A 26,644-nucleotide genomic window follows, 5' to 3' on the forward strand; every position below is an offset into this window, starting at 1 on the left:
GCCGCAAGCCTTGGCAAGAGTAGGCCACAAGCCTTGGCAAGAGTAGGCCGCAAGCCTTGGCAAGAGTAGGCCGCAAGCCTGAGCAAGAGTAGGCCACAAGCCTGAGCAAGAGTAGGCCACAAGCCTGAGCAAGAGTAGGCCGCAAGCCTTGGCAAGAGTACGCCGCAAGCCTTGGCAAGAGTAGGCCACAAGCCTGAGCAAGAGTAGGCCGCAAGCCTGAGCAAGAGTAGGCCGCAAGCCTTGGCAAGAGTAGGCGGGATTTTGAAGAAGGAATGTAAGAGATAAGAAAGTGCTTGGTCCAGGGTATGTACCTGGTTAGCTTAAACAAGGCATAGATTGAGCAATGTTATTGAGTTATGTAACTTAGTAACGCTCATGTGATTGGTGTGCTATTTTTAGCAATAGGTAAAAAGGTATATAAACTTTGCTTTGTGGGTCGATAAACGGCTTCATGGCATATTGTGAAGACCCTGTCTCTGTCAACAAAGCAGGGCAGGGGTACTCACAGCACTGGATGGGGCTGGAGGCGGCCTGCAGGGACACCACCCTGACGCTAGGACCCAGGGATGGGAACATGGAGCACCAGCAGGATCTGGGGATACTCACAGCACTCGATGGGGCTGGAGGGGCCTGCAGGGACACGATCCTGCCCCTGGGCTCAGGGATGGTAACATGGAGCACCAGCAGCACCCAGGGTACTCACAGCACTGGATGGGGTTGGAGGTGGCCTGCAGGGACACGATCCTGCCCCTGGGCTCAGGGATGGGAACATGGAGCACCAGCAGCACTCAGGGATACTCACAGCACTCAATGGGGTTGGAGGTGGCCTGCAGGGACACCACCCAGCCCCTGGGCTCAGGGATGGGAACATGGAGCACCAGCAGCACTCAGGGGTACTCACAGCACTCGATGGGGTTGGAAGCGGCCTGCAGGGACACGATCCTGCCCCTGGGCTCAGGGATGGGAACATGGAGCACCAGCAGCACCCAGGGTACTCACAGCACTCGATGGGGTTGGAGGCGGCCTGCAGGGACACGATCCTGCCCCTGGGCTCAGGGATGGGAACATGGAGCACCAGCAGCACTCAGGGGTACTCACAGCACTCGATGGGGTTGGAGGCGGCCTGCAGGGACACCACCCAGCCCCTGGGCTCAGGGATGGGAACATGGAGCACCAGCAGCACTCAGGGGTACTCACAGCACTCGATGGGGTTGGAGGCGGCCTGCAGGGACACGATCCTGCCCCTGGGCTCAGGGATGGGAACATGGAGCACCAGCAGCACCCAGGGTACTCACAGCACTCGATGGGGTTGGAGGCGGCCTGCAGGGACACGATCCTGCTGCTGGGCTCAGGGATGGGAACATGGAGCACCAGCAGCACCCAGGGTACTCACAGCACTCGATGGGGTTGGAGGCGGCCTGCAGGGACACGATCCTGCCGCTGGGCTCGGGCACGTGCACACGGAACACCAGCCGCACGCGCGTGTTCTTGCGGCCGATGTCGGTCTCGCCCTTGCGCAGCTCGATGTCGGCGTTGCGCAGCTTCAGGATCCCGGCGCAGTCGATGCTGCAACACAGGGCACAGGCAGCCCCCGGTCACTCCTCTGCCTCAGCTGGGCTGCAACTCTGCCTTAGGGCAGCTCTAGGCTCTGGCTGGAGCCAGGTATTCCTGTTCCAGCAGTTCCAGATGTGCAGCACGTGGGATGCTGCTGGACCTCTCCTCACTGGTGACAGCAGCAGCTGCTCCCCAAGTACTATTGCTCCCCATTAAAACCCCAAATCTTGTTTCCCCAGTAGTGCAGAGCCCACCCCAGGGCAGGAGGCTCCATCAGCAGCTCTGCCAGCAGCCCTTCCCACACCTGGGCAGCTCTGGGGAACCACAGCAGCTGAGCTGGTGGCGGAATCCCCACACAGAATTCAGCTCCTATGCAGCAGCCAGACTGCTGCCTCCTCCTTTTGCACAGGGTGGGTGCTGCTGCTGCCTGGCCCAGGTCACTGTGCCATCCTCCAAAGCCCTGGGACAGGGTTCCCAGGCAAGGCAAGAGCCTGGCAGAGCAGATGTTCATTCTCCCATTCACTGTGTCCCTGCACAAAGAGGGGGAGCAGCAATGAAAGGATTAGGATTGCTTAAATCAGCACTGCAATTTAATATTTGGGGTAAGTGCAGGTTGGCTTCTCCAGAGTCCAGTGTAACCTTGCAAACATGCCTGTGTTAGAAAAATGTGACAATAATTTGTCAAGCTCAGCAATAGTTCTGAGAGCAGTGAGCACTGCTATTTAACAGGCACTTCCCATTTTGATATCAGTTCTAAAACCACATCATTTCTCTTCTTTTGATATGAATTAAAATCACATTTGGGGAGGTATAAGCCCCAAGCTGCCTCCTACACCCACACTGTTCCTTGCCCTTGTATATGTGCAGGGGTTTATTATTCCAGGGTTCCTTGTTAGGAATGAGGTATGTTTTCTAAAAAAAGTATGAAGAAAGAATGTGGATTTTGTGATGAAGTAGGGGGGCTTAAAAACATGACTACTCTGCCAATTTTGTCAGGATCCTCTGAAGGCTGGAGATAGAGCTCTTCCCTCTGCAGAGCAATCACTCTCATGCCTGGCACATGTCCAAGCCTGAAGTTTTCAGACTGGTGCCCACTTCATCCCTCTGCCTCCATAAAACTGGAAGGAGTAATGCAGACAAGATGTGCCTGTACTTGCTTTTCTGTTAACCTGTTACAAGAGGAGATTTCACGGCCAGAGCACTTGGCTGAGCTCAGAAGAGATGTTTTGTATTCCATTAAATGCTGTAAAACACATCCCACACCTTTCCTCTCTCTGCCCCCTGTTCCTCGCTGTGTCCCTGCAGCACAAGGACTTGAGATTCGAGTTTTCTTCTCCTGAGTGCCTGCAAACCCTTTGTGACTGTGAAGATGATGGATTATTACTGATAATAATGGATGCCCCATCCCTGGCAGTGCCCAAGGCCAGGACAGGGCTTGGAGCAGCCTGGGACAGGGGAAGGTGTCCCTGCCATGGGAGGGGTGGCACTGGGTGAGCTTTAACCTCCCAACCCAAACCATTGTGGGATTACAGCACAGCCACTGCAGAACCTGGAATACAGAGCAGGAGTGCCTGCATGGCCACCTGATGGATGGGAACAATTCCAGCAGCTTTAAGCCAGGTGTGAACACTGCTGAAGGCCTAGGCAATATTTGCCAGGCCTTTTTCTTAAGTTTTAAGTATCTTTTTTAAACTATAAAACTTTGTTAGCCTCACCTAGATTTTTTTTCAAGCTAAAAGTTCCTTCTTTACTGTAAACATAAGACAAAGAATCATAACAAAAATAAACACCTGCAAAGTCCCTGAAAAAGCCAGGGAGAAAAAGTGTCTCTTTCTCTGACCAATAATCTGTATTTTGTTTTGCACTAACTGCCTTATTTAAGGCAATGGCTTCTTTTAATAAATTGCTCTTCCCTGCACCAAGCAAGAGAGTGTCTTGTTGCTGTGTTTGTTGCTCTGCAATCTTTCTCCACAGCAGCACCCAGGTGCTTGTAGCTGGTTTTTGACAAGGGTCTTGCCCTGATAAACCATCCCAACTCCCAAAGGGGAGTCCCTCCAGAGCATCACTATTCTTTTAAGTGACTCCTTCCCTAACCCACCCCCACTTTGCTGATAGAAAGGAATCTCCTTACGTTGCTTTCATGTTGTTTTTGGGCTCCAGGGGGATCTCCAGCACTTTGGTGTTGCCGATGATCTTCTCGTAGCTGGTGGTGGTGACGGTTTTGCCCGTGATGCGATGCACCTGGTAGAAGGCGTGGGGCTTCAGGATCCTCTCATCTGCAGTGCCAATGAAGATCTGCAGCCCCAGGGGCTTGTTCTCCATGTAGCCATGCAGCTGGAAAGAGATTAAAAACCTGCCATCACACACTGGGCCTGCAAGGCCTCAGGAAAGCAAGATTTGCAGAGATATAAAGATAAATGTGGGTATCTGGCATTGATTTGCTGCTCTTTGGAGCTCATCCCTGCCTCAGCTGTTGGTTCACCTTCAACCATTCCTCCTGCACTGCATTAAAACATCCCCTGTGCAGGTAGAGATGGCATTTTGGGGCTGGGACTGAGCAGCACAAGGATGGCTTAGCTGACATTACAGCTGCAATTTCTAGGCCTCAAGGACATCTTCTGTCTAGTTTTTTGCTTTTTATTTATAAGCACCATTTGCTGCAAGGAAATGCCTCCATAGAGCGGGGAGACAAGGAAATTTCTCCTTCTTTATTAACGTTCAAAATTACAAATCAAACCATTCTAAATCTCTCACATAACCAAAAATGAGAACCAGACATTTATCTACCACACAGCCAGGGACCAAGCTGAAAGGGAACTTTATGGTCTGAGACATGCTAAATTTGTTTTCAATTACTCTGTCCACATACAAAACCTTGATGAAGCCATACAAAGCAAATAGTACTGAAAGATCAGAGAAAAGGAAGATTAAGCTAATGGTATTCATGGCCAAACCAGGGTTTTTTATCTTTTTTTTTTTTTTTTTTTTTTTTTTTTCTTCTTTTCACCAGTCAGCAGGAGGTATCCTTGCACAGAAGGATTAATTCCCCCCTGGAAGGGGACCACATGCAGCATCAATGCAGTGCTGGCAGCCTTCCTCCAGCATGGCAAATTTAAGGAGACACTCCCTCTCCAGAGCTATCACTCCTCATCCAGCACATCTTTTGGAGGCACACAAAGACAGGGGCTGTGCCCCAGAGACCTCCCCCCAAGCCAAGGGCTGAGTGAGCAGCCTCTCCTGGCATCAGCAGCTCTATGAATAGATCCATGAATAGATCCATTAATAGATCCATGAACAGCTCCATGAACAGCTCCATGAATAGATCCATGAGCATCTCCATGAATAGATCCATGAGCAGATCCATGAACAGCTCCATGAACAGCTCCATGAGCATCTCCATGAACAGATCCATGAATAGATCCATGAACAGATCCATGAATGGATCCATGAATAGATCCATGAACAGCTCCATGAACAGCTCCATGAGCATCTCCATGAAGAGATCCATGAACAGATTCATGAATGGATCCATGAATAGATCCATGAACAGCTCCATCAACAGCTCCATGAACAGATCCATGAACAGCTCCATGAATAGATCCATGAACAGCTCCATCAACAGCTCCATCAACAGCTCCATGAGCATCTCCATGAATGGCTCCATGTACAGATCCATAAATGGATCCATGAACAGATCCATAAACAGATCCATCAACAGATCCATCAGCTCCATGAACAGCTCCACTGGAGGCTCCAGGCCCTAGGCAGGGCTTGTGCAAGACAAAACTGCAGAGCCCAGCCCAGGCACAGCCCTGACACCTCCCATTCCTCACTGGCACCAAGGTTCTGGAGATGGGGAGCAGGGCAGTGGGGCAGGAGGCTCTGTGCAAGCCTTCAGCTGGTTCTGGGAGCCAGGGGAGGAGCAGGGAGATGGGCTCAGAACACCAGGGCTGGCACTGGAGACACAGCACGGCCAGGAGTGTGACAAGCACAGCATGGATAGGAGTGTGACAAGCACAGCATGGCCAGGAGTGTGACAAACACAGCGTGGCCAGCAGTGTGACAAACACAGCGTGGCCAGCAGTGTGACAAACACAGCATGGCCAGGAGTGTGACAAACACAGCATGGCCAGCAGTGTGACAAACACAGTGTGGCCAGCAGTGTGACAAACACAGCACAGCCAGCAGTGTGACAGACACAGCGTGGCCAGCAGGGTGACAAACAGAGCATGGATAGGAGTGTGACAGACACAGCGTGGCCAGCAGTGTGACAAACACAGCGTGGCCAGCAGTGTGACAAACACAGCACAGCCAGGAGTGTGACAAACACAGCACAGCCAGGAGTGTGACAAACACAGCATGGCCAGGAGTGTGACAGACACAGCGTGGCCAGCAGTGTGACAAACACAGCACGGCCAGCAGTGTGACAAACACAGCACAGCCAGGAGTGTGACAAACACAGCACAGCCAGCAGTGTGACAAACACAGCGTGGCCAGGAGTGTGACAAACACAGCACAGCCAGGAGTGTGACAAACACAGCATGGCCAGGAGTGTGACAGACACAGCGTGGCCAGCAGTGTGACAGACACAGCACGGCCAGCAGTGTGACAAACACAGCATGGCCAGCAGTGTGACAGACACAGCACGGCCAGCAGTGTGACAAACACAGCATAGCCAGCAGTGTGACAGACACAGTGTGGCCAGCAGTGTGACAAACACAGCGTGGCCAGCAGTGTGACAGACACAGTGTGGCCAGCAGTGTGACAGACACAGCACAGCCAGCAGTGTGACAAACACAGCGTGGCCAGGAGTGTGACAAACAGAGCATGGCCAGGAGTGTGACAAACAGAGCATGGATAGGAGTGTGACAAACACAGCACAGCCAGGAGTGTGACAGACACAGCGTGGCCAGCAGTGTGACAAGCACAGCAGCAGCCAGCAGTGTGACAGACACAGCAGCAGCCATGGGCTGCATCCCACACATCTCCCTAGCAGGTTACACCTATAGGATAACACCTACAGGAGATGGGAGACAATCCCAGATCTGCTGGGAACAGGCACTGATGGAGGAATCAGCCCCTGCTGATCCACTGGGAGCCACACAGAAACTCACCCCAAGTATGGGACTTTCAAAATCCAACATTTCCTGGCCTTCAGTGCAAATTGTATCACCAAAAGCCACCCTGTCCTCACAAGGGGCGAGGGGGAAGAGCAGTTTTGAAGTTCTGAGTGTTTATTTTCGTGCCTGACAGGGCAATTCTTTGTGCACCCAGCTCCAACAAGGAGAGGATCCTTTGGGCAGGAGGGGTTATTGCTGTGACAGCAAAGCAGCTTTTGCTCTCCCTCTGCCCTGGCAGAACAAAATCCCAGAGTTATGGGTGGGAGACTGAAATGGAGGGAAACAGATCATAAATTACAAAAGCAAATCTGCCCCCAGTGAGCACAGTCAGTAGCAGCTGTAACAGAACTGGCTGCATACACAGGTTTAATACTGGCCACCTTTAAAAGTAATTTTAAGTGGTGCTTGCTCATGTACAGAATGAGCTCCCAAGACAAAACTGTTCATGACTGTCCAATAACGTGCAAGTCTGTGGGTGTGTGTTGTATAAATGCAAACAGACTTAAAGCAGAGAAGAATTGATTCCCTGTTCATATGGCAATGTCTGTATTATCTGCTGGCCCAGGGGCATAAAGCACACAGTGAAAAGCCTCCTGATGCTCCACAGAACCAGGGTTTAAATCAGTTGTTTGGTCAGTGGAAGAAAATTACTCTTTTTTTTTTTGGTAATTTATGGTATTATGGCAATGCTGTGGGATGACATCATTGTAAAATCAGAATAGCATAATAAAATGCAAATACAGAGAGAAAAAATATATGTAAAAAAGTGTTCCCATTTAAAGGGTTCATCCTTGATTACATTTTCAGGGCTAATATAGGTGATCATTTACCATAAGCATTTCCATCTACCTTTCACTTGCTACAAACACAGCAGGATGAGTGAAGAACAAAAAAATGGAGATGAACAGCTCACAGAAACGCTCCAGGAGCTCTAAAATCAGAGTTTTACACTCATCTTCACCCCAGCTCTGGTCATGTCCCACAAGCTCTCTCTTTTCCAGGGACCAGAGATGCTCACCCTGCTCAGCAGGGACAGAGGATTTGTGCTGCTTTTTTTATAGAGAAAATTCCCTGTGAGCTGGAATGAGAGAACACATCCAAGCTGTGCTTCAGAGATATGTCTGTTCTTAAAACTGAACTGCTAAAGACTGTCACTGCCATAAACACTCACCTCCACTATGCCAGGCAGCTGCTTTAATATTTAACCACAGCACCAATTTTTGGAGAAGCAAAGGAGGAATAAATTTGACCCTTGAACAAACTTTGAGAAGTGAAGATTTAAAATACCAGCATTGAAATTCATTTTTCCCTCCCTTAGCAGCAACCAAGCTGCACTAAAATCTCGGTTTCAGTGTTGTTCTTCTGCTCACAGAGCTGCTCCCTCCAAGCCCTTCCAGGGGAGCACCAGCCCCACACCAAGGTGTACCTTCACCCTTTCTCACTCTTCTTTCCATGAAGAAAACAAAATCATCTGGATTTCAGTTTCAAGAGAGTAAGGATCAGGGAAGATTTATGAATACAGAACTCTGGGAGGAAATATTTTTGTGTATTATAAGGTGACCTATTCACAATAAAACTCCCCCAAACTGTATACAGGTCGAGCTGGAAAAAACCCAACTCCTTTGAGTCACATTTGCCACAAGGGGAAAGAGAAGCCAGACATGATGTGTACCTTTCCATACTCTATTTTGGGACTTTAAGATCCTACTTCTTTCAGTTGAAATATTTTTCTTAAACTTTGCTTTTGCCTAACTCTTACAATGTTAACACATCCAGACATGGGCTGGTCTGTGACCTGAGGAAATGCAAAGTACTTTGGCAGATAAACAGATAACATCATTCAGAAAACAAGGAGACTTTTCTTGTTTGGTTTGCTGCTATGATTTGGTTTCTAAACAAAATGGAAATGTGTGGCACGATGAGAAGCAACATCCCACCTCTGCAGAAACCAAATTCATTCTGCACTCCAACCATGGGTCAATACCAGTCAAATTTGGGCAAGGGGGGGATTTGAGTGCCACTGGCAGGAAGGCACCTGTGTAATTCTGCATGCAAAAATGGAGCAGATGTGCCCTTAGCTGCTGGGTTTGTGCAGTGACACACCCAACAGCACCCCTGGGATTTTGATCTTTCAATGTGGGATATGCTTCCTTGAATTTAAATATTATTATAATTTACATAGAAGTAGAATTATTAGCAGGAAAAAGGGAGATTCGTAGGAAATAAATAAGGTAACTTTTTTTATTCTTACCCAGAAGCCAGGGCAGAGTGGGGCAGTGATTTCCCAGGTCCTGCAGGGGATGAGCAGCCAAGGCCCAGTGAGAAACCAGTGGTGGCCATGCCCTGCTGGCAGGGAATTCTGCAGGGAATTCTGCAGGGAAAGCTGGCAGGGAATTCTGCAGGGAATGCTGGCAGGGAATGCTGACAGGGAATTCTGCAGGGAATGCTGACAGTGAATTCTGCAGGGAATGCTGACAGGGAAAGCTGGCAGGGAATGCTGACAGGGAATTCTGCAGGGAATTCTGCAGGGAATGCTGACAGGGAATGCTGACCCTGTCCTTCACCCCAAACTGGCACATCAGGCACCACTCAGAGCTGCAGCTCCTCAGTTCCCAGCAGTATTGAGAGCTTTGCCCTTTCACTGCTGAGTTGCAGAGCCAAATTTTCTTGGGGATTTCTAGTTTAGCTGTTGCACATCGAAACCCTCCGTGCAGTGCTGGCTCTGCACGACAAAAACAACAGCACCTGCAAATGTTCCTGGTGTCTCTGGAGAGCCCAGTAAGGTCCTGTGTGAGACTGACTGCTCTAGAGGTACAAGGGAATAATTTACTCCCCATCCATCCCAACAGAGCTCTGCCTGCTGAGCATTTGGGTTTTTCTCCTAGGGATGGACAAAGCTGCATCTTTGAAGCACCTTCCTGTCTAGACAACACAAGCTGTGTCCAGGAGGAGAAATATAAATGTGGGGTATATGTATAAATCTGTATATATATATATACACACACACACACATATTTATACACACACACAGATATATATATACACACACACAGATATATATATATACACACACACACATATATATATATATATATATATACACACACACATATATATGTGTATATATATATACATATACATATACATATATGCGTGTGTATATATATACATATACACATATATACATATATATGTGCGTATATATACATATATACATGTATTTATGTGTATATATATGTATATATATACACACACACATATATATACACATATATATATATATACACATATATACATACACATATATATATATATATATATACATACACATATATATACACACACACACACACACATATATATATATATATATATATATATATATATATATATATATATATATATATATATGTTTAAATCGATTCTCTGGGCTCGGGGGTTTATCTGCTCCTCTCTGAGCCCAGCCTAACACGAGGTTTGGTCCCCGCATCCCTGTGTCCCCTCGGGCTGTGCATGTGTGTGGCCAGGGCGATTCACAGCGAGCATCCCGCTGGGAGAGCGGAGCGGGGCTCGCAGCATTTACCAGAAGGGAGCACGAAGCCGTGAGAAATCGCTTCCTGCTGCCGTGCCCGAGATAAGCGGGGCTGCTGCCCCTTCCCCGCCCGGCACCGCATCCATCCCAGCGCTGCCCTCCGCGGTGATGCTCCGGGCCAGTGCCCCGCTCCTGTCCCCCCTTCCTGCTGCAACCACCTCGCCTTTGATCCTTCACCCCCGCCCTTAATAGCCGCTGACCGCGGCCATGCCGAGGAATTTTTTTTTGGGGAGGTCTTTGCTCAACAATGCTCGTACCGAGATGGAAAATGTCCCTGCATTGTCTCAGGGAGAGTGGCATATCAATAACTGTCAGGGGCTTAACAAAGGCCTCGTCCAGCCACTGTATCATGTAGCAGCTCCTCTGCCTGCTCCAGTTAGAGCTGACATTGAGAAACAAAGCTGAATCTTCTCACATGTTTTTGTTCAATTTAATGTGCTGGGGACACTGCAAAAGAACTCAGACCAGAAGGAAATCTTTGCCTTAGTTCCTTTTGCTCCCTACCAAAGCTGTCTAAAAAGGCTCTGAAGACAATCCTCTGAACATCTGATTCTGCTAAATTATGACTTTTTAAGATACTCAGTTTTAAGTGTTTCTTATTTTGGTGACAGTTTTGTCAAAATTCCAAGGGCTGAATCTCACTTGCTCTGCTGTTCCTTACAGTAAATGACAACCAGACTCCCAGTGCCTTCCTGGGATTTCTGCTTTCAGATGGGGTTAATGCAGGTCTGAGAGACAGGGTTTGCTCCTGCCTGACCTCACAGCACAGAGTAAGCAAGCTGTTTCCTCCCTGGGCTTTGGTTTCCCAGCCCCTGTGAAGAGCTGATCCTGCTTTCAGGGTGCTTTGATTATCCCAGATGCCAGTTTTAAAGAAGAGGCACAATGCATCTGTCCAGTGCAATGTACAGGGAGCAGGATTTGGAGATCTCCTCTTCACAGCTGGCTAAGAAATCCAGCTGTGCCATTAAAGCACTTCCATGCACATCATGACAGGAGAGCTAAACCTCCCCAGCACGACAGAACTCACTGTGCCACGAGGAAACCAGAGGGTGAAAATTTGATGATTTTGACAGAATTACACTGGGGGATCTGGCAGCAGTTAGCACAGCTGGACCCTTGCCAGCTGTCAGAGGCACTGTGGAGCCCCATGCCCAGTCCTGCAGTGAGAACCTACAGGAAAGAGGAACTAAATCCTGCATCTGCCTCATTCAGGAGTATTTCTAACCCACAAAACCTGCACAGCACAGCCATCCCCCTCCAACCAGCTGGTACACACTGTCTCCCCTCAGCTCTGCCAAAAATCCTCTCCATCAAAAGCAATGCATTCTGAATTAGGCTGAAAAGTTTCAGTGAGAGCTTTTCATTCACCTCTACCTCAGAATTACAGCCATGCCTGCAGCACAGCATGAGGGCTGCTGACCTACCCTTGCATTTGATGGCAGATTGGTTCTGAAGAGAATTTCCCAGATGCAGCTAAAATCTCTGGTTTGTCCACTGCACATCAATCCCTGCAGCAGCACACAGAGCAGCAGCAAATAAACCCACAGAGGAGAGCTCAAAGCTCAAGAGGCCCCTACAAGGATCCCACTGTGCAAACAAGCCCTGCAGGTAAATCAGGTGTGAAAGGTGCAGGTGGTTTGTCACAGCGAGCTGGGGACAAAACCCAGCCCAGAGCAGGGAAGTGATGGCCACCAGGGTGGCACAGAGATGTTGTGCAGCACCAGCCAGCTCCATTCCCTGCACAGGGGCATTGGAAGGTGGGAGAAGGACAAACTGAACTTCTGGGATGTGTCCTCAGCAGCAAGCCCCCCGGGCTGGCCCAGGGCTCAGCAGCAGCCCAGCCCCACGTGTGAGAGTGTGAATCACCCCGTGGAGCTGGGGTTTGCTTTTGAGTTCCCATCAAAGGCTCTGGTTTCACCAACACACCAATGAATTAGCTGGATGCTGGAAGTCACATACAGTTAAAAGTCAGAGCCCCATGGGAAGCCCAGGCTGAGGAACAATGTCTCCTTTGACTGCGAAACCACAAGAAAACACAGACGGCAAAATTGAAATATAAAAGGAAAGTGGAACATACGTTTGTTATTGTAAAGCAGCTCCTGTGAGCTCCACTAACAACTCTGCCATTCCAGCTTCTTTTTAATAAGAAAAATAAAAAGAGGCAGTGAAAGTCATCACAGTTTTAAAGTTAAAACCCAGGGTAATGGGATTTTGGGCTGGCTGTGCTGAACAGGAGCCCCTCTCAGTGCAGCTTTCCTGCTCCAGTGAGGAGGAGCCTGGCACACAGGGCTGGAAGGGCTGGGGGTGCCTGAGCCTGCCCCTGCCCTCACCTGAGCACTGGGGTTTTGCAACCCTGCTCTGCATTTGGATGTTGTACCAAGATAAGCATTGGGTTGTGGATTGAACCTTTGCCATTGCACTCCAGGTTTGTGTCTGGGCTGCCACCTCCATCCCAGCCACATCCTCAGGACAGCCACTGCCTTTCCCACTGCACAGGCTCTTCCACAGCCTTGGCTGGAGCTGCTGGGTACAAATCAGCAGCTTTGGGGAAAAAGAGTTGGGAACCAAACGTGCCTCCCCCTCCTCTGTGGTCCCAGTGACCAGGGGACCTGCAGGGTGGCAGGAGCATGGAAACTTCAGCTTTGTCCTTCTGCAGAGCATCTCCTGGCTGTTCTCAGCACCTGAACACCCAGGGGATACTCACACCCAACTCACACCCCTAAAACCTGAGTTTCTCTCCAGGTACCACAAGCTGTAGGTGACTCAAACACCTGAGCACACCCGTGCTCCTCCATTGATGCTGAAATCCGACATGTGAACGTTCCAAGGCTTCTCCCCTGCTCCTGGCACAGCCCATGTCCCACCTGGGCCAGCTCCCCAGGGGCTCTGACCACCCAGACCCCTCTCCAGCCATGCCTGGAGTGCACAGTGCTGCAGAGCCTTGAGCACAACCTCGGGGCTTGACACGTGAGGAAGAGGAAGCAGCATCAGAAAGATAAACCACAAGATAAGGCTTGGAGGATATGAGATCTGCTGGTCTGTAGCTTCAGAGCACCCAAAAGAAGAAATCTGCATGCAAAATGCACTTTCCAAAAAATAAATATTGCAGGTCAACACTGTGCTGCACAAAGCAGCCAAGATCTCTCTGCCAGCAGGTTCAGCTGGTGATTAGTCACGTGGAGAGTTAATTGAAGGCTTTTTAAAAATCAGATTAGTTTCAATGGAGATTGCATTTTAGAAAAATACTCTGTTTGCATCTGACAAGAACACAAAAGTTAAGCTTCACTGAGGGGGAAGAAGGAGAGGGGGGAAAAAGATCCCTTGAAGCCAAATAACTTCTGACATGAAAACTTTGGATCTTCCTAGCCTCCCCCAGTCTGAGATGTCATAAACCATACAGGTGCAACTATCCCATTGCTTGGCATCCAGATGAACCTGGTTATGTTCAAGTGAACACAAATTCAACAAATACTCCCAGCTTTACAATAAACCTTCAGAAAGAATCTGTCCATATTTTCCCCAGATGCAGGCACAGCTGTGCAGAGGCACATCTGCTCGGGGAACTAAAGTGGACATTTGAATTTACAGCCTTAGATCCTGAAGCTTGATGGCAAATTATGATAAAACTAGCAATATTGGTTCCTGTCTTCAACAGAAAATAGAAATGCCTCTTTGATTGATATTGATTGCAGGAAGGAAACAAATTCTATTTCCCCATGTCACAAGAAACTCCTTCAGTGCAATAAGAGGCTGTTGATGGGAATACCCTGGGAAGGTAAGTGATACTGCAGTTGCAAGCAAACTGAGAAAGGAGCAAGTGCTGATTGGTATCATTCCTGCACCTAGGCAGCTTCAAACACACCACAGGAGGCTATGAGCCTGTCAGACCCAACCCAAAATCCTGCATTGCTGAGGAATGGCAAATGTGACTGCTGGTTACCCTGCACCCTTCACTCAAATACCCACTCCATACATGCCAGTCCAGCCCCATCAAAGCAAACAAATTCATTAATTTACCAATCTATGGCTTGATTTTAAAAGGGGGTGAGCCTGCAGGGGAATATTGAACATATGTTTGAAATTAAGCACAAATCAACCCAGTGAAATTAGTGGTATTGATCACATGCTTGAAATTACCCATAAATGTTAATGTTTTCCTGATTCCTGCAAGCCCTGAGTGTGTCAGGAACATCTGTGGGACGCAGCCCAGCTTTGTTCAGTGGGGGCTGAGCTGTGGCTGCCCTGCTCAGCTCCCACCCCTCACTCCAGCACTCTCCCCCTGACACAGCCCAGCCCAGCCTGCCCTTGGCTTCCTTCAGGAAACACGGGCTGAAAACAGGGGAAATGAGGGAATGACTGCTGTGCCCCCCGGGCTGCACTGCAGCTGCTCAGCCAGTATTTCACAGCACCCTCTGAAAGGTGAAGGAAACGCTGCTCACACCCCAAACACAACAAGGGTTCAGCTCATTCACCTCTCAGGTCAAAGGGACCAATTCGTTCTCTCCACCACGGGCAGCCTCAGTTTTGCTCGGTTGTTTCAGCAGTGACTTCCCAGGCACCTTATGACAGTCATGACAGGGGTTCACACAAGGTTTATGGAGCCCAGAAAAGGCAACAAACACAGCACCCACATCTCTGAGCTTTCAAACCCAATCCAAACCAACCTTCCCCAAATCCTGGGCTTCCCCATGGCTCAGCCCATCCAAAAGCTCACGGGGTGCTCCTCTCTCAGGTACAGCTTGCAGCAAGCACTTCAGAGATGAGTTTACCCCTAGGGGATCACACGAGGTTTACAGAGCCCAGAAAAGGCAGCAAACACATCTCTGAGCTTTCAAAGCCAATCCAAACCAACCTTCCCCAAGTCCTGGCCAAAATCACATCCAAAAGCTCATGGGGTGCTCCTTTCTCAGGGACAGCTTGCAGCAAGCAATTCAGAGATGAGTCTGCCCCCAGGGGATCACACGAGGTTTATAGAGCCCAGAAAAGGCAGCAAACACATCTCTGAGCTTTCAAAGCCAATCCAAACCAACCTTCCCCAAATCCTGGGCTTCCCCATGGCTCAGCCCATCCAAAAGCTCAGAGGGTGCTCCTCTTTCAGAAACAACCTACAGCAAGCAATTCAGAGATGAGTTTGTCCCCAGGGTATCCTATGAGGTTTATAGAGCCCAGAAAAGGCAGCAGACACATCTCTGAGCTTTCAAAGCCAATCCAAACCAACCTTCCCCAAGTTCTCATCTTCCCCACCACTCAGCTCATCCAAAAGCACATCCAAAAGCTCACGGGGTGCTTCTCTCTCAGGAACAACCCACAGCAAGCAATTCAGAGATAAGCCTGCCCCCAGGGGATCCCATGAGGTTTATAAAGCCCAGAAAAGGCAGCAAACACATCTCTGAGCTTTCAAAGCCAATCCAAACCAACCTTCCCCAAATCCTGGCCAAAAGCTCATCAAAAGCTCTCGGGGTGCTCCTCTCTCAGGTCCAGCCCACAGCAAGCTCTCCAGAGATGGAGCTGCCCCTGTCCCCAGGGAGGTGCCAGCTCTTACCTGGACCACGGGGTGGCCGCCGGTGGGAGCCTTGACGGCGCCGCGGCTGCCCTCGGTCTCGTAGTGCGCGCGGTGGTGGGGCTTGGGCTGCACCTCGATCCGCAGCTCGTACGAGCCCGACTGGCTGGCCAGGGGCCACTCCAGGGGCGGCAGGGACTGCACGGGCAAGCTGGGACACACAGGGGGACACGTCAGCAGGGACGCTCCTGAGAACGTGGCTTCCCAAAGCTCCCGTCCCTCCTTCCTCCCAAAACCTGGGACGTTTAGGAATTGCCTTGGGGTTGTGGTGGGCTGCTCACGTCTCTGCTGAGATGATCATTTCCGTGGGCTCATCTCCTTGCAGAAAAGATATCTCTGCTTCTTAAACAGAAATATCTGTAGCATTTATATTTTTTCAAAGATCCCCCTTTTTATCTAGTTTATCTAGCTGTGTGTCTCCAGCTTGGATCACAGAATATGTATTGTGAAATACCAGCTCCATTTTATCATTACCTAACAGCTGTGCAAATTAACAACTGTTATGATTTCCATAAATATTAAAATGCACATCAATAAAATGCTAAATATTCTTACCTGGTACTAGTTTTCCTGTTATGAAAATGCATAAGGGTTCAGGGCATGAAATGAATACACTGCAGTGCACAGCTAAAGGATTTTAAACCACTCTTACTCCGTGGCTGCTGCCAGGACCGGTCTGACGAGCCAAGGGAAGTCACAGCCCGTGCTCTGTCACTCACAGTTGGTGTTTGCAGGTCAGGAACACCCTGGGATAACGTCAGTGTGGGGACACTCGGAGGCCAGCGGGATGGCACTGACAGGGTGCCAGCAGGGACTGGCAGCTGAGCCACTCACTTGGCACCCTGGGTCCTGGCAGGTGCCACAGAGCCAGACAGTGGAGGGCTGAGATTTGGGCTAAGGGACAAGTGACAAATTAACAACCAGCACGAAGTCCCTGGAGGTGACCATGCTCAGTCTGACCTGGAGCAATGAGCTCTGTTTTGAATCAGGCATTATTTAAATTTAAATAAAAATAAATTAAAATATTTTAACCCTTGATGGAAATTTGTAAGTGACTTCACAAAAGCAACCTCATCACTTTAAGAGCAGCAGGACAGCACCAGAGCATTCAGCTTTGGTCAATGGCTGCCTGCAATCTGCTGTTTAGAAAAATCATTTGGAAATCTGAATTTGTAGTGCACTGTGCTGCCAATGAACCTCGTTGGTGATGTTTCATCAAAACCCTGATTTTTTCATCTCAGAATCCTAATGGACCAGGCTCTGATTAACCAGTGCAGGCCCTGAGCACTCAGCTCTGCTCTGCCCAATAAAACACTCCCCAAGGATCATCAGCCATGACAGAGCACACCAAACCATGAACAAACACCCAAAACCTCCCGTGAGGGGGATTCCATACCTGCAGATTGGTATGGCAGGCACCAGCTGCTTTGTCCAGGACGGAGGAACCAAGAGGATGGATTCAGGGGCCGAGTTTCTCCTGTCCTCCTGCTCGCAGGGCCCGTGGAAATCCACAGTCTGGAAGACGTGGCAGGGGATGCTGTTTTTGTGGGAAGGCACGGCCGGAGGGTCGGGGCTGGTTTTCCAGATCTTGGTGGGGACGGCGCAGGAGGGGTCGGCGGGGAGGCTGCTGAGGGCGTCCATGGGCAGCTGCGGGTAAGGGGCTGCGCTGGCGTCGTCCCTCGGGGGCAGGCGGGCAGGGGGCTGCGGAGAGGGGCTCCGGGAGGGCTGGGGGGAGCTGGCAGGCAGCTGGCTGCTCTGGAGCCCCGTGCTCGAGTACCTCCTTTTGGCACCTGGCGACGAAGACCTTGAGTTGGGACAGGGAGATGGTGAGTGGCGTCCCAAGCAGGATTCCTCCGTGGTGCTTGTTCGTGGTGACATTATTGGAGAGGTTCTAGGAGAATAATGAGTATGGATGTTTTGAAACTGCGGACAAAGGTCATCACTAGGACCATTATTTGGTGAAACACATGGTGAGGTGCAAGGAGATACATTTGTCTCTGAAATGAAACTTGCAGAGGAGCCGCTACTAGCTGGGCTCAGACACAGTGGTTCTCTGTAGCCCTCAAAGCCAGGGACAGGCAGGGTAACCCTGGGGCTAGTGGTGGCTGAGCTGGCCTGATGTTCCACCAACAGAACATCTGTGTCTCTGCTGCGGAAGGGACCCCCTGCATGAATCAGTTCATGGTATGGAGTTATTTCAATCCTAGGGCTCGGAGCAGAGGCCCCTGCAGCGCTGGCAGGGTGTGGAGGTGTTGGCCCTATGCTATCTGGCTGTCCATATCTGCCCATGGGATCTGCAGAAAGGCTAGGAAAAGGCAGGGGGCATGGCTTGAGGCCACAGTCCAAGACATCATGAGCGTATGTAACTCCAGAGGGTGGGCTGGTGGTTTTATGTGGAGTCGGTTCTTCTGGAAAAAGAAGGGTCTCTTTAAGACTGTAAACATTGTTACAGAAGCTGAGCAATCATGGGTTAAAAAAAAATGCATATTTATAAACTGGTTGTGATCTGATATTAGCTTATGATTTCATTGTTTTTAACTGCAGTCAATGCCTGTGAGAAGTTCTGGGTTAAGAGCCAGGGAAGCTCAAGTGCAGCATGGACAGCAGCACTGCAAACACCTCCAGCCAGGCTCCTGCTGCCTGAGCCTCACCTGAGGGACCCCCTGGCCAGGCCAGCATCCCTCTGCCCACAGCAGGGCTGCCCTCCTGCCAGGGACACCCCTCGGTGACACCTAAGTGACATTTTGCCAACTGGATTGAGACCAGCACATCACAAAATCACTTCCAAACACGTCTACATAAAACCAAATGTTGAGGAGCAGCTTGTGGAGAAGGGAGGAACACCTTCCTTGCACAGCCAAAGCCAGGCAGGGAAGGCTCTGTGGTCAAAGCTGAGCTCAGACTCTTAAACTGAAAAGGCAGTTCTGTGTGCTGGTTTGTTTGGCTCCATGTCACGACAGCAAGTTTGGTGACAGGTTTCATGTGAGTCAGAAAACACATTCACAAATATTTGTTAGAGAAGAGAGAGAGGGAGAAAGAATCCAGCCCTGTGGTTAAAGGGCAATCACATTCCAATTTCAGCCCAAGGAACATTGTCAGACAGGAATTGTAAAATACACAATAACAAGTAAGTTTTCAGTAGAACTCTCTCTCTGCTGGTACCAAAAATCCTCAATTTTCAGGGATTCCAATTTTACAAACTACTCCCAGGCTGCAGAGCACAGGGATGCTCCCAGGGAACACAGAATTCCCACCAGCACTGCTGAGCCCATTCCAGTCTGCTCCCACACCCAAGGGTGTGCAGTGGCATCCCAGAGTCTTGGCAGGTATTCCCAAGGACATCAGCTCCTGGAGCCACCCCAGCCTGGGGGCTGAAGAATATTTCAGTGTGTCATCACACAAAAACATGCAGAACATTACCAGGATTTTTTTTTTTTTTTTTAATATTTCAGTGTATCCAGCAGGAAATACCTGAAACAGCTCCACAATTTGGGATTAATTCACCCTATCTGCTCGCTCTGGGCACAGATCAGTGCACATCACAGGCAGAGGGTTTCATTTAAATATTTAAATTACTGTCCCAGCATTCTCTCTAACTCTTACACAACATGAGACAGCAATTCCCATGAGAAAATATCACACAGAAAACCAGGCAGGGGCTGACTTTGCTTTCTGCAAAAGTAGCAGAAGTTCCTGGTGAAACTTTTACACACAGAGAGATTTGGACTTATTTTCAGGGGGTTTCTGTTCATATTCAGGAACTGCTGAGCCTTGGTGTTCAGTGGGAAACCCCAGGGGCCGAGCAAACAAACCAGCACACAGAATGTCCGGGACAGGAGGGAGCTGCACGGACAGCCCAGCTTGCACAATGCTCAAGGTTCCCTCTGGCTTTTAATCCCAGCACACAGCTGTTCTGGGGATAGGAAAACAGCAACGAGTCACTGAATCCTGAGCCAAACGTATTTTTAGCGCCGTGGATTTCAGAGCTTTGGCACCCAGGAGTGGTGAGTGTGTCATCCCCGTCACTCAGGTCTGACACATCGAGGTTGCTGCTGAGATTCCCTCTGAGCAGAACTCCAGAGTGAGCAGAGGAACACACCCCCACAGGCTCACGGCATCATCCCCCTGCTTTGGGGAAAATCTCTGGGGAGAATCTCCCCAGTTCCAGCACCGAGCAGAGCCAGGCTGGAGCAGGGTTTGTGCTGTTTTGTGAGAAGCACAACAGCCTCTCCAGGCGGAACATCTTCACCCCAAGGAGCAGGTGAGCATTTCATCTCCCCAGGCAGCCGAAATTGCCCATCCACCAACATCAAACTGAATTATCTGTGCCAGACACGGCAGGTACAGAACCAAAACTCAGCACACCGAGCAGCAAAGCCAGCAGGGGAGATTCATGTTGGGTGTAAGGGAAAAGCAAATGTATTTGTATGTGCACGTGTCATTTTAAAAGTCTGTATAACAAACACACCCCTCACTCGCAGTGACAGCACATAAAAAACCGGGCTTCAGACAACCTACATTTCCCTTGCTTACCCCTGAAATCTGCATTTCAGAGAGCGCTTTCCCCGGCGCTGCCCCTCCCGGAGGATGCAATTCCAGCCCGCCCTGCCCTGCCCTGCCCTGCCCAGCAAACCCCCGCAGCCCCGTGCAGCGCCGATATTCGCAAAGTGCCAGCGCTGGGATAAACCGGGTCTGGTCCGAGCAGAAACGGTCGGGGTGAGCTCCAGCCCCGGCTCACGGGCACGGCTGGGCCAGCAGAGCCTGGGGAGCCGCGGGCACAATGAAATCACTGTCCCTGCCCGGTCCGTGCCCACGGCAACCCGGGGATGCTGCGCTGACCTCGGCGGGGAGGGATGCGGGATGCGCGGTGGGTGCTGCCCCCGCTAGTAAACGCCTCTTCCATGGAAATCAGCAGGAATTCGGCTTTTTGGCTTCGGCAGGAGGGCACTGGCTGGGGCAGGCTGGGGTCAGGAATCGGCTGGAGGGAAGGGCAGGGCAGAGCCAGCCCAGGAGCAGCAGTCTGTGCCCTTGCAGCAGAGGATGCTCGGCTGCTTCCCCTCTGCCCTCGCAGACACCAGATACAGCCCCGGGCACAGCAACGGCCCCAGCACCACCCAAAATTCTCCCTGGGCTGCCCAGGCGAGCCTGGGTAGGGCTGCAGGAGCTCAGGGCAGCCAAGCTGGCACTGCTGGCCCTCTGCCACCCTGGGGCTGTGGCACACAGGGGACCAGCCCTGCCACCTCCAGCTGGGCTCCCCAGGAGGGACAGCCCACTGCACCCTGACAGAGAACAGCTACATGGCGGGTCAGCCCAGCAAAGTGTTTTCCAAGGACTGAAGTGACTTGGAAACCTCAGTGCAGACGCCCCAGAGATGCAGCTTTGCTCCCAAGGCTGTGCCACCTGCAGGAGTTCATCCATTTCTGCATATTGCATCCCAAAACATGGACTGGGATGCTCCAGCAAAGCATTGTCCTCTCCACTCTTTTCTGATGGGCGTCTCACAGACAGCTCAGCACTCCCTGCACTCAGGCATTTCCCATCCTGAGGTTTCACTGCTGATTCACCCTCTGATTCAGTACCAAAAGATCCTTCTGCTGTGATGGGGTTAAAACACAGGAGTTTCACACCCAGGCAGCTCTGGCACCTCCTCATGCTCTGTCAGCCTCAGTGTCAGCAAACAGCCTTCCCTGTGCCACTCACCCCCTCCTCCTACAGCAGTCTGACCCCCATTCCTCTGGGATCCCACCCAAACTGCCCACGGGCTGCCAGCTCTCCCTGCCCCTTCTCCACAGGCTTTACCAACGACTGTCTCACCACAGCAGGGCTCTAGGTGCTCCTGCCCTGCAAATAACCACCAGCCCAGCTCCCCTGGGTGCAGGCAGCTCCATCAACCCAAGCCAGGCACCCTCCCCAAGTGGGGACCCTCAAGAGTGCCCCTAAGAACCCAGGGACAGTTGAACCACAGGTGAAAGAAATCAGATTTCAGTTCCAAAGGACTTGACCCTTGATTTGCCAAACTCCTTTTCACACATCTCTGGATGGCAGAAAGGAGAAGGAAGAGGCTCCCCAGGTTCCCCAGGGCCACAGCAGGGTGAGCACACGTGGCTTGGTGAGGGCCACCCTGCTCTGTTTTAAAACAAGGCAGCGACTTCAAAGGCAGCCACTCAGCCAAATGGGGCCGTGCCAATTAGCATGAAATTAGGGAATAAAGGCTCGACCCAGGGGCTGCATTCCGTGCTGGGTTTCTGCAAAGAGCTAAAGATAGCCCTGTGCAGGGCACACGATGGGCTTTGACCTCACATCCTCTGCTCCCGGGATTTAACTGGAGTCCCTCATCTGCATAAGTAAAAGAGTCGATTTTCTCTTTCAATTAACTTGCTTATTGTCATTTGAAGGAGCCAGTCCAGAGCTTCTTTGCATTTTTCAAAAGCTGAGTTGTCTGTTATTTACACTAACTGCCTGGAAGCTCCGAGTGAGAGCTGGTTTCCTGAGTGAAATCTGGAATTCTCTGGTAGATGTTCATATTTGTTTCTTTATGGCAGGGCTGAACACTGCCTCCTGTGTTCCTGAGCCAGCCCCAGGACCCAACTGCATGCATTTTCAGCTTTTTTTTTTTTTTTTTCCTTTTAATAGCTTTGCATCTGGGAGAAGAAAAAAAGGAAGGAGGCAAATTATTCAGGGCTTGACACCTACAAGACATGGCAATGTCCCTGGGAGCCTGTCTACATACAAACAAGCATTGGGAGGAATATTAATATTTATGGATGCCCCTGCTTCCCCTCTCTGCACTGCACACACAGACCTTGTAGATTCATATCAGCTGCAGTTCAAGAGTCTAATGAGCTACAGCAAGGGCCTGAGCCTGCAGAAAATACTCCTTCCCATCTGCATTTCCACCTGTTGTGTCAGGGCAGGATTTCATCTGGACTATTACTGAAACACAGGTTTTGTTTGGATTTGCAGAACACCCCTCAGAGGATCAGCTCCCAGAAGGGCTGACCTCAAACATTAGAAGTGATGTGGCAGCTTTACCTCTCAGCAGATCATCACACAGTGAGGCCAACACACCTGAAGGGAGCAGCTGGAGCAGAGCACGGCCTGGATCTCAGTATTCTGTGCCTCAAGCAGCCAACAGCAGGTGTTGGGGAAGAACACACACAGCACTTATCAGAACTTACTCCTCTGGGAGCCCAGGGGTAGCAGCTCATTTGGAAATGCTCACTGACTCACATGGTGAGTTTGAAATGAGCTAAAATTCGGGATACCACTGCCAGTGCCTGCACAGAACTCTGCAGGGAATGCATCTAACACTTTTTGTGTTATCCTAAATGACCAAATGAAATCACAGCTTCCACCTTTGTGTGCCTTGCCCACACTCCCCCAGTCCTGTTCATCTGGGCAGGCCCCTGAGTCCAGCAGATGTTTCTTGCTTGCAAACCCCAAGAAGATTGCTAATTAAAGTATGGCAAGTAAAGGTAAAAACCTTTTGGACATGGCTGGCTTCAAGAGGAACATCTAACATGGATAATATTGACTGCAGGGTTGTTGTTGACCCTTCTTTTCCCTGTTGCTTTTCTAGCAGGCCATGTTCCTGTTGGCCCAGGCACACACAGCACTACTGAGTGCCAGTCACTCTCAGGAAGGATATTTCTGGCATCCCCATGACAACAAGTTGATATAGGTCCTACTTTTAAAACAACCTTGGTTGGATACTGCCAAAGTCTGACCTTTCAAAAATTTGTTTATCAGGAATAAACATTCACCCCAATCCATTCCTAGAGCTCAAAATTTACATTTTTCCATATTTTTTTTTTTTTTAAATTTAAAAAACTGGTTTTAGTGTGCTTATAGATTTGTTATTTTAGGACTTGTCATGAGCAGTGGGTGGAGCAGACCAGGCTGGGAGGACTCCAAATGCAGGAACCAGACTGAAGTGCTGGGTCCCACTCCCTTGGTTTTGGTTCCACTTTGAATCCTCCTCTGCACAGGACTTGTTTGCTAAGTGCAGTTCAGGAGTGCACAGGAACAATGAGCATCAGTCACCAGCATCAAGCCCTTGCTCAGAATTCCATCATTCTCTGCTCTCATGTAAACACACTTTAATCTTTTGTACATGAAAGGTTGAGGATGTATCCTGGATTGCTTACAGACTGGAGTGGTGCCTTTCCAAAGCCTGGAGAATGTTCTCCAGATTACAATGCTCATATAGATGATTGGGATTTTTTTTTTTTAATTTTTTTTTACGCTAATGATTTCCATCTTTGGAACAAAATTACTACTAATTATGGTTTCCAGTCATTCAAAAGTGAAGAAAGCAGGCTCAAGAAGGAAGTTACTTCTACAACAAGCACACACTGCTCTGCATTTATCTGGTTTGAAGATTAAACTTTCTACCCCTCACCTACATACAATTATATTCTGCAAAACTTCCCACTTAGGGCTTCACAGCAGCACTGTCTACTGCAAAGATGTGAACACACCAGCATCTGAAGCTTTCACTGACATTCCAGGTATTTTCACTAAAACCATTAACCCCTCCCCATCATGGATTTATTGTAGCATCTTTTGATCTACATGAAAGCTTGAATGAAAATTCAGCTTTGTCCATCTGATGGTACAAACCACCCCCAGTCAGCTTTGATGCTGCTGCACTTAAACAAGGCCAGAGAGAATAAAACTCAGCAACAACTCTGCATTTCACTGATGACACCACGGCTGAGGCCTCAGAGGTCTCTTCCCTTAGGGGAACACAACATCTCTGAGGTGCCCCAGGGAAACACCACTCTCCACTGAGCAGAATCAAACCCAAGGTATCTTAGAGACAATATCCCAGCAAATCATTCCTCTGGGTCCTCTCTTCCAGCTTTGCCTGGTTTACACAAATCTGTATTTCATAGGAAGTATCCCTGTTCAATATCAGCAGCCAGGATCACCATTTAGAAAGCCAGGCAACACATGCCACCACACTTTAAAACACCCCAGCATAAGCTCAGAAAAGCAGAACAACGTGCAAATCTTTCTTTTTTTCCTGAAATTCAACTTCAGCTGGCGGTGTTTGTCCCCAGGCTGGATCCAGCTGCGCCCGGCCAGCTGTGCCAGCCCTGCGGGAGCTGGGGCTCGGGGCGGGCACAGCTGCGAGGGCTGCACGCCCCATTGCCCGGAGCTCCCCGAGCCGTGCCAGGATGTGCGGGCAGCCAGTGCCCGCCCGAGCCCCTGCCCTGCCCTGCCACAGCTCCCGGGCCGGCGGCACGGTCTGGGGACAGCAGCGGTGTCCGGTCCCGGGCACTCCGTCCCGGGCTCTCCATCCCGGACACTCCGTCCCTGACACTCCATCCCGGGCACTCCATCCCGGACACTCCGTCCCTGACACTCCATCCCGGGCTCTCCATCCCGGACACTCCATCCCGGGCTCTCCATCCCGGACACTCCGTCCCTGACACTCCATCCCTGACATTCCATCCCGGGCTCTCCATCCCGGACACTCCGTCCCTGACACTCCATCCCGGGCTCTCCATCCCGGACACTCCATCCCGGGCTCTCCATCCCGGACACTCCATCCCTGACATTCCGTCCCGGGCTCTCCATCCCGGACACTCCATCCATGACACTCCATCCCGGACACTCCGTCCCTGACACTCCATCCAGGACACTCCATCCCGGGCTCTCCATCCCGGGCTCTCCATCCCGGGCTCTCCGTCCCGGACACTCCATCCCGGACACTCCATCCCGGACACTCCGTCCCTGACACTCCGTCCCGGCACGGCCACTGTGCGCCAGTGGCCCCGGGCGGTGTCGCCGCGCCCCGAGGAGCCGCCGCGGGCTCCTCACCAACCTTCGATCGGCTTCAGGTAGTCGTAGTCGAAGAGGATGGAGAAGTCGAGCTCCTCCTGCGGGCTGGGGGGCCGGGCCGGCTCGGGGCCGAGCCCGGGGTCCCGGTGCTGCGGGCCGGGGTCGGGGCCGGGCCCGGGGCCCGCGGCGCTCATCGCGGCCCGGGGGGCGTGGGGACCCCGAGAGCCGCGGCCCGGCGGAGCCTCCGGCAGCGAGCCGAGCGCCCGGAGCGCGGGACGGAGCGAGGAAACACCGGGGAAGAAACGCCCGGGCTTGGGGGCTGCGGAGCCCCGACGGCGAGCGCGGGCGGCGAGCCCCGGGCGGCACGGCTGGGCTCAGCAAAGCACGGCTCAGCAAAGCACGGCTCAGCAAAGCTCGGCTCGGCTCGGCACGGGCGGCAGCGGGGCAGCTTCCTGCTCCTCACAGCCACCTGCGCCGGGGCCGCCCCCGGGGAGGAGCCGCCACCGGCCCGGCAGCACCGCGCCCGGGCTGGGAGCGGCGGGATCACCGCCCGAGCCGGCTGGGGAACCCCCAGGAATGATGGCCTTTGGCGAGCATCCGCCTGCCTTTTGGCCGAGCATCCCCCTGCCCTTTGGCCGAGCCCTTTGGCCGAGCATCCCCCTGCCCTGTGGCCGAGCATCCCCCTGTTCTCTGACCGAGCATCCCCCTGCCCTGTGGCCGAGCATCCCCCTGTTCTCTGACCGAGCATCCCCCTGCCCTTTGGCCGAGCATCTCCCTGTTCTCTGACCGAGCATCTCCCTGTTCTCTGACCGAGCATCCCCCTGTTCTCTGACCGAGCATCCCCCTGTTCTCTGACCGAGCATCCCCCTGTTCCTTGGCCGAGCATCTCCCTGTTCTCTGAGCGAGCATCCCCCTGTTCTCTGACCGAGCATCCCCCTGTTCCTTGGCCGAGCATCTCCCTGTTCTCTGACCGAGCATCCCTCTGTTCTTTGGCCGAGCATCCCCCTGTTCTCTGACCGAGCATCCCCC

General features: G+C 51.2%; 1 protein-coding gene across 2 annotated transcripts in view; it reads right to left on the reverse strand.

Annotated features, from left to right (window-relative positions):
* Positions 1-26,036, reverse strand: part of NFATC2 (nuclear factor of activated T cells 2) — a 78,382-nt gene extending 52,346 nt beyond the window's left edge. For both annotated transcript variants that reach the window (XM_056507515.1, XM_056507516.1), the window contains exons 1-5: positions 25,659-26,036; positions 17,223-18,234; positions 15,809-15,977; positions 3,686-3,888; positions 1,394-1,566 (exon numbers count right to left, since the gene is read on the reverse strand). In XM_056507515.1, the coding sequence (XP_056363490.1) occupies positions 1,394-1,566; positions 3,686-3,888; positions 15,809-15,977; positions 17,223-18,234; positions 25,659-25,809 (1,708 nt within the window). In that variant the 5' untranslated portion in view covers positions 25,810-26,036. The remainder of the gene's footprint in view (positions 1-1,393; positions 1,567-3,685; positions 3,889-15,808; positions 15,978-17,222; positions 18,235-25,658) is intronic.
* Between the last annotated feature and the right edge of the window lie 608 nt (positions 26,037-26,644).

This window comes from Oenanthe melanoleuca, chromosome 20 (genome assembly GCF_029582105.1).
Source record: "Oenanthe melanoleuca isolate GR-GAL-2019-014 chromosome 20, OMel1.0, whole genome shotgun sequence".
NCBI lineage: Eukaryota > Metazoa > Chordata > Aves > Passeriformes > Muscicapidae > Oenanthe > Oenanthe melanoleuca.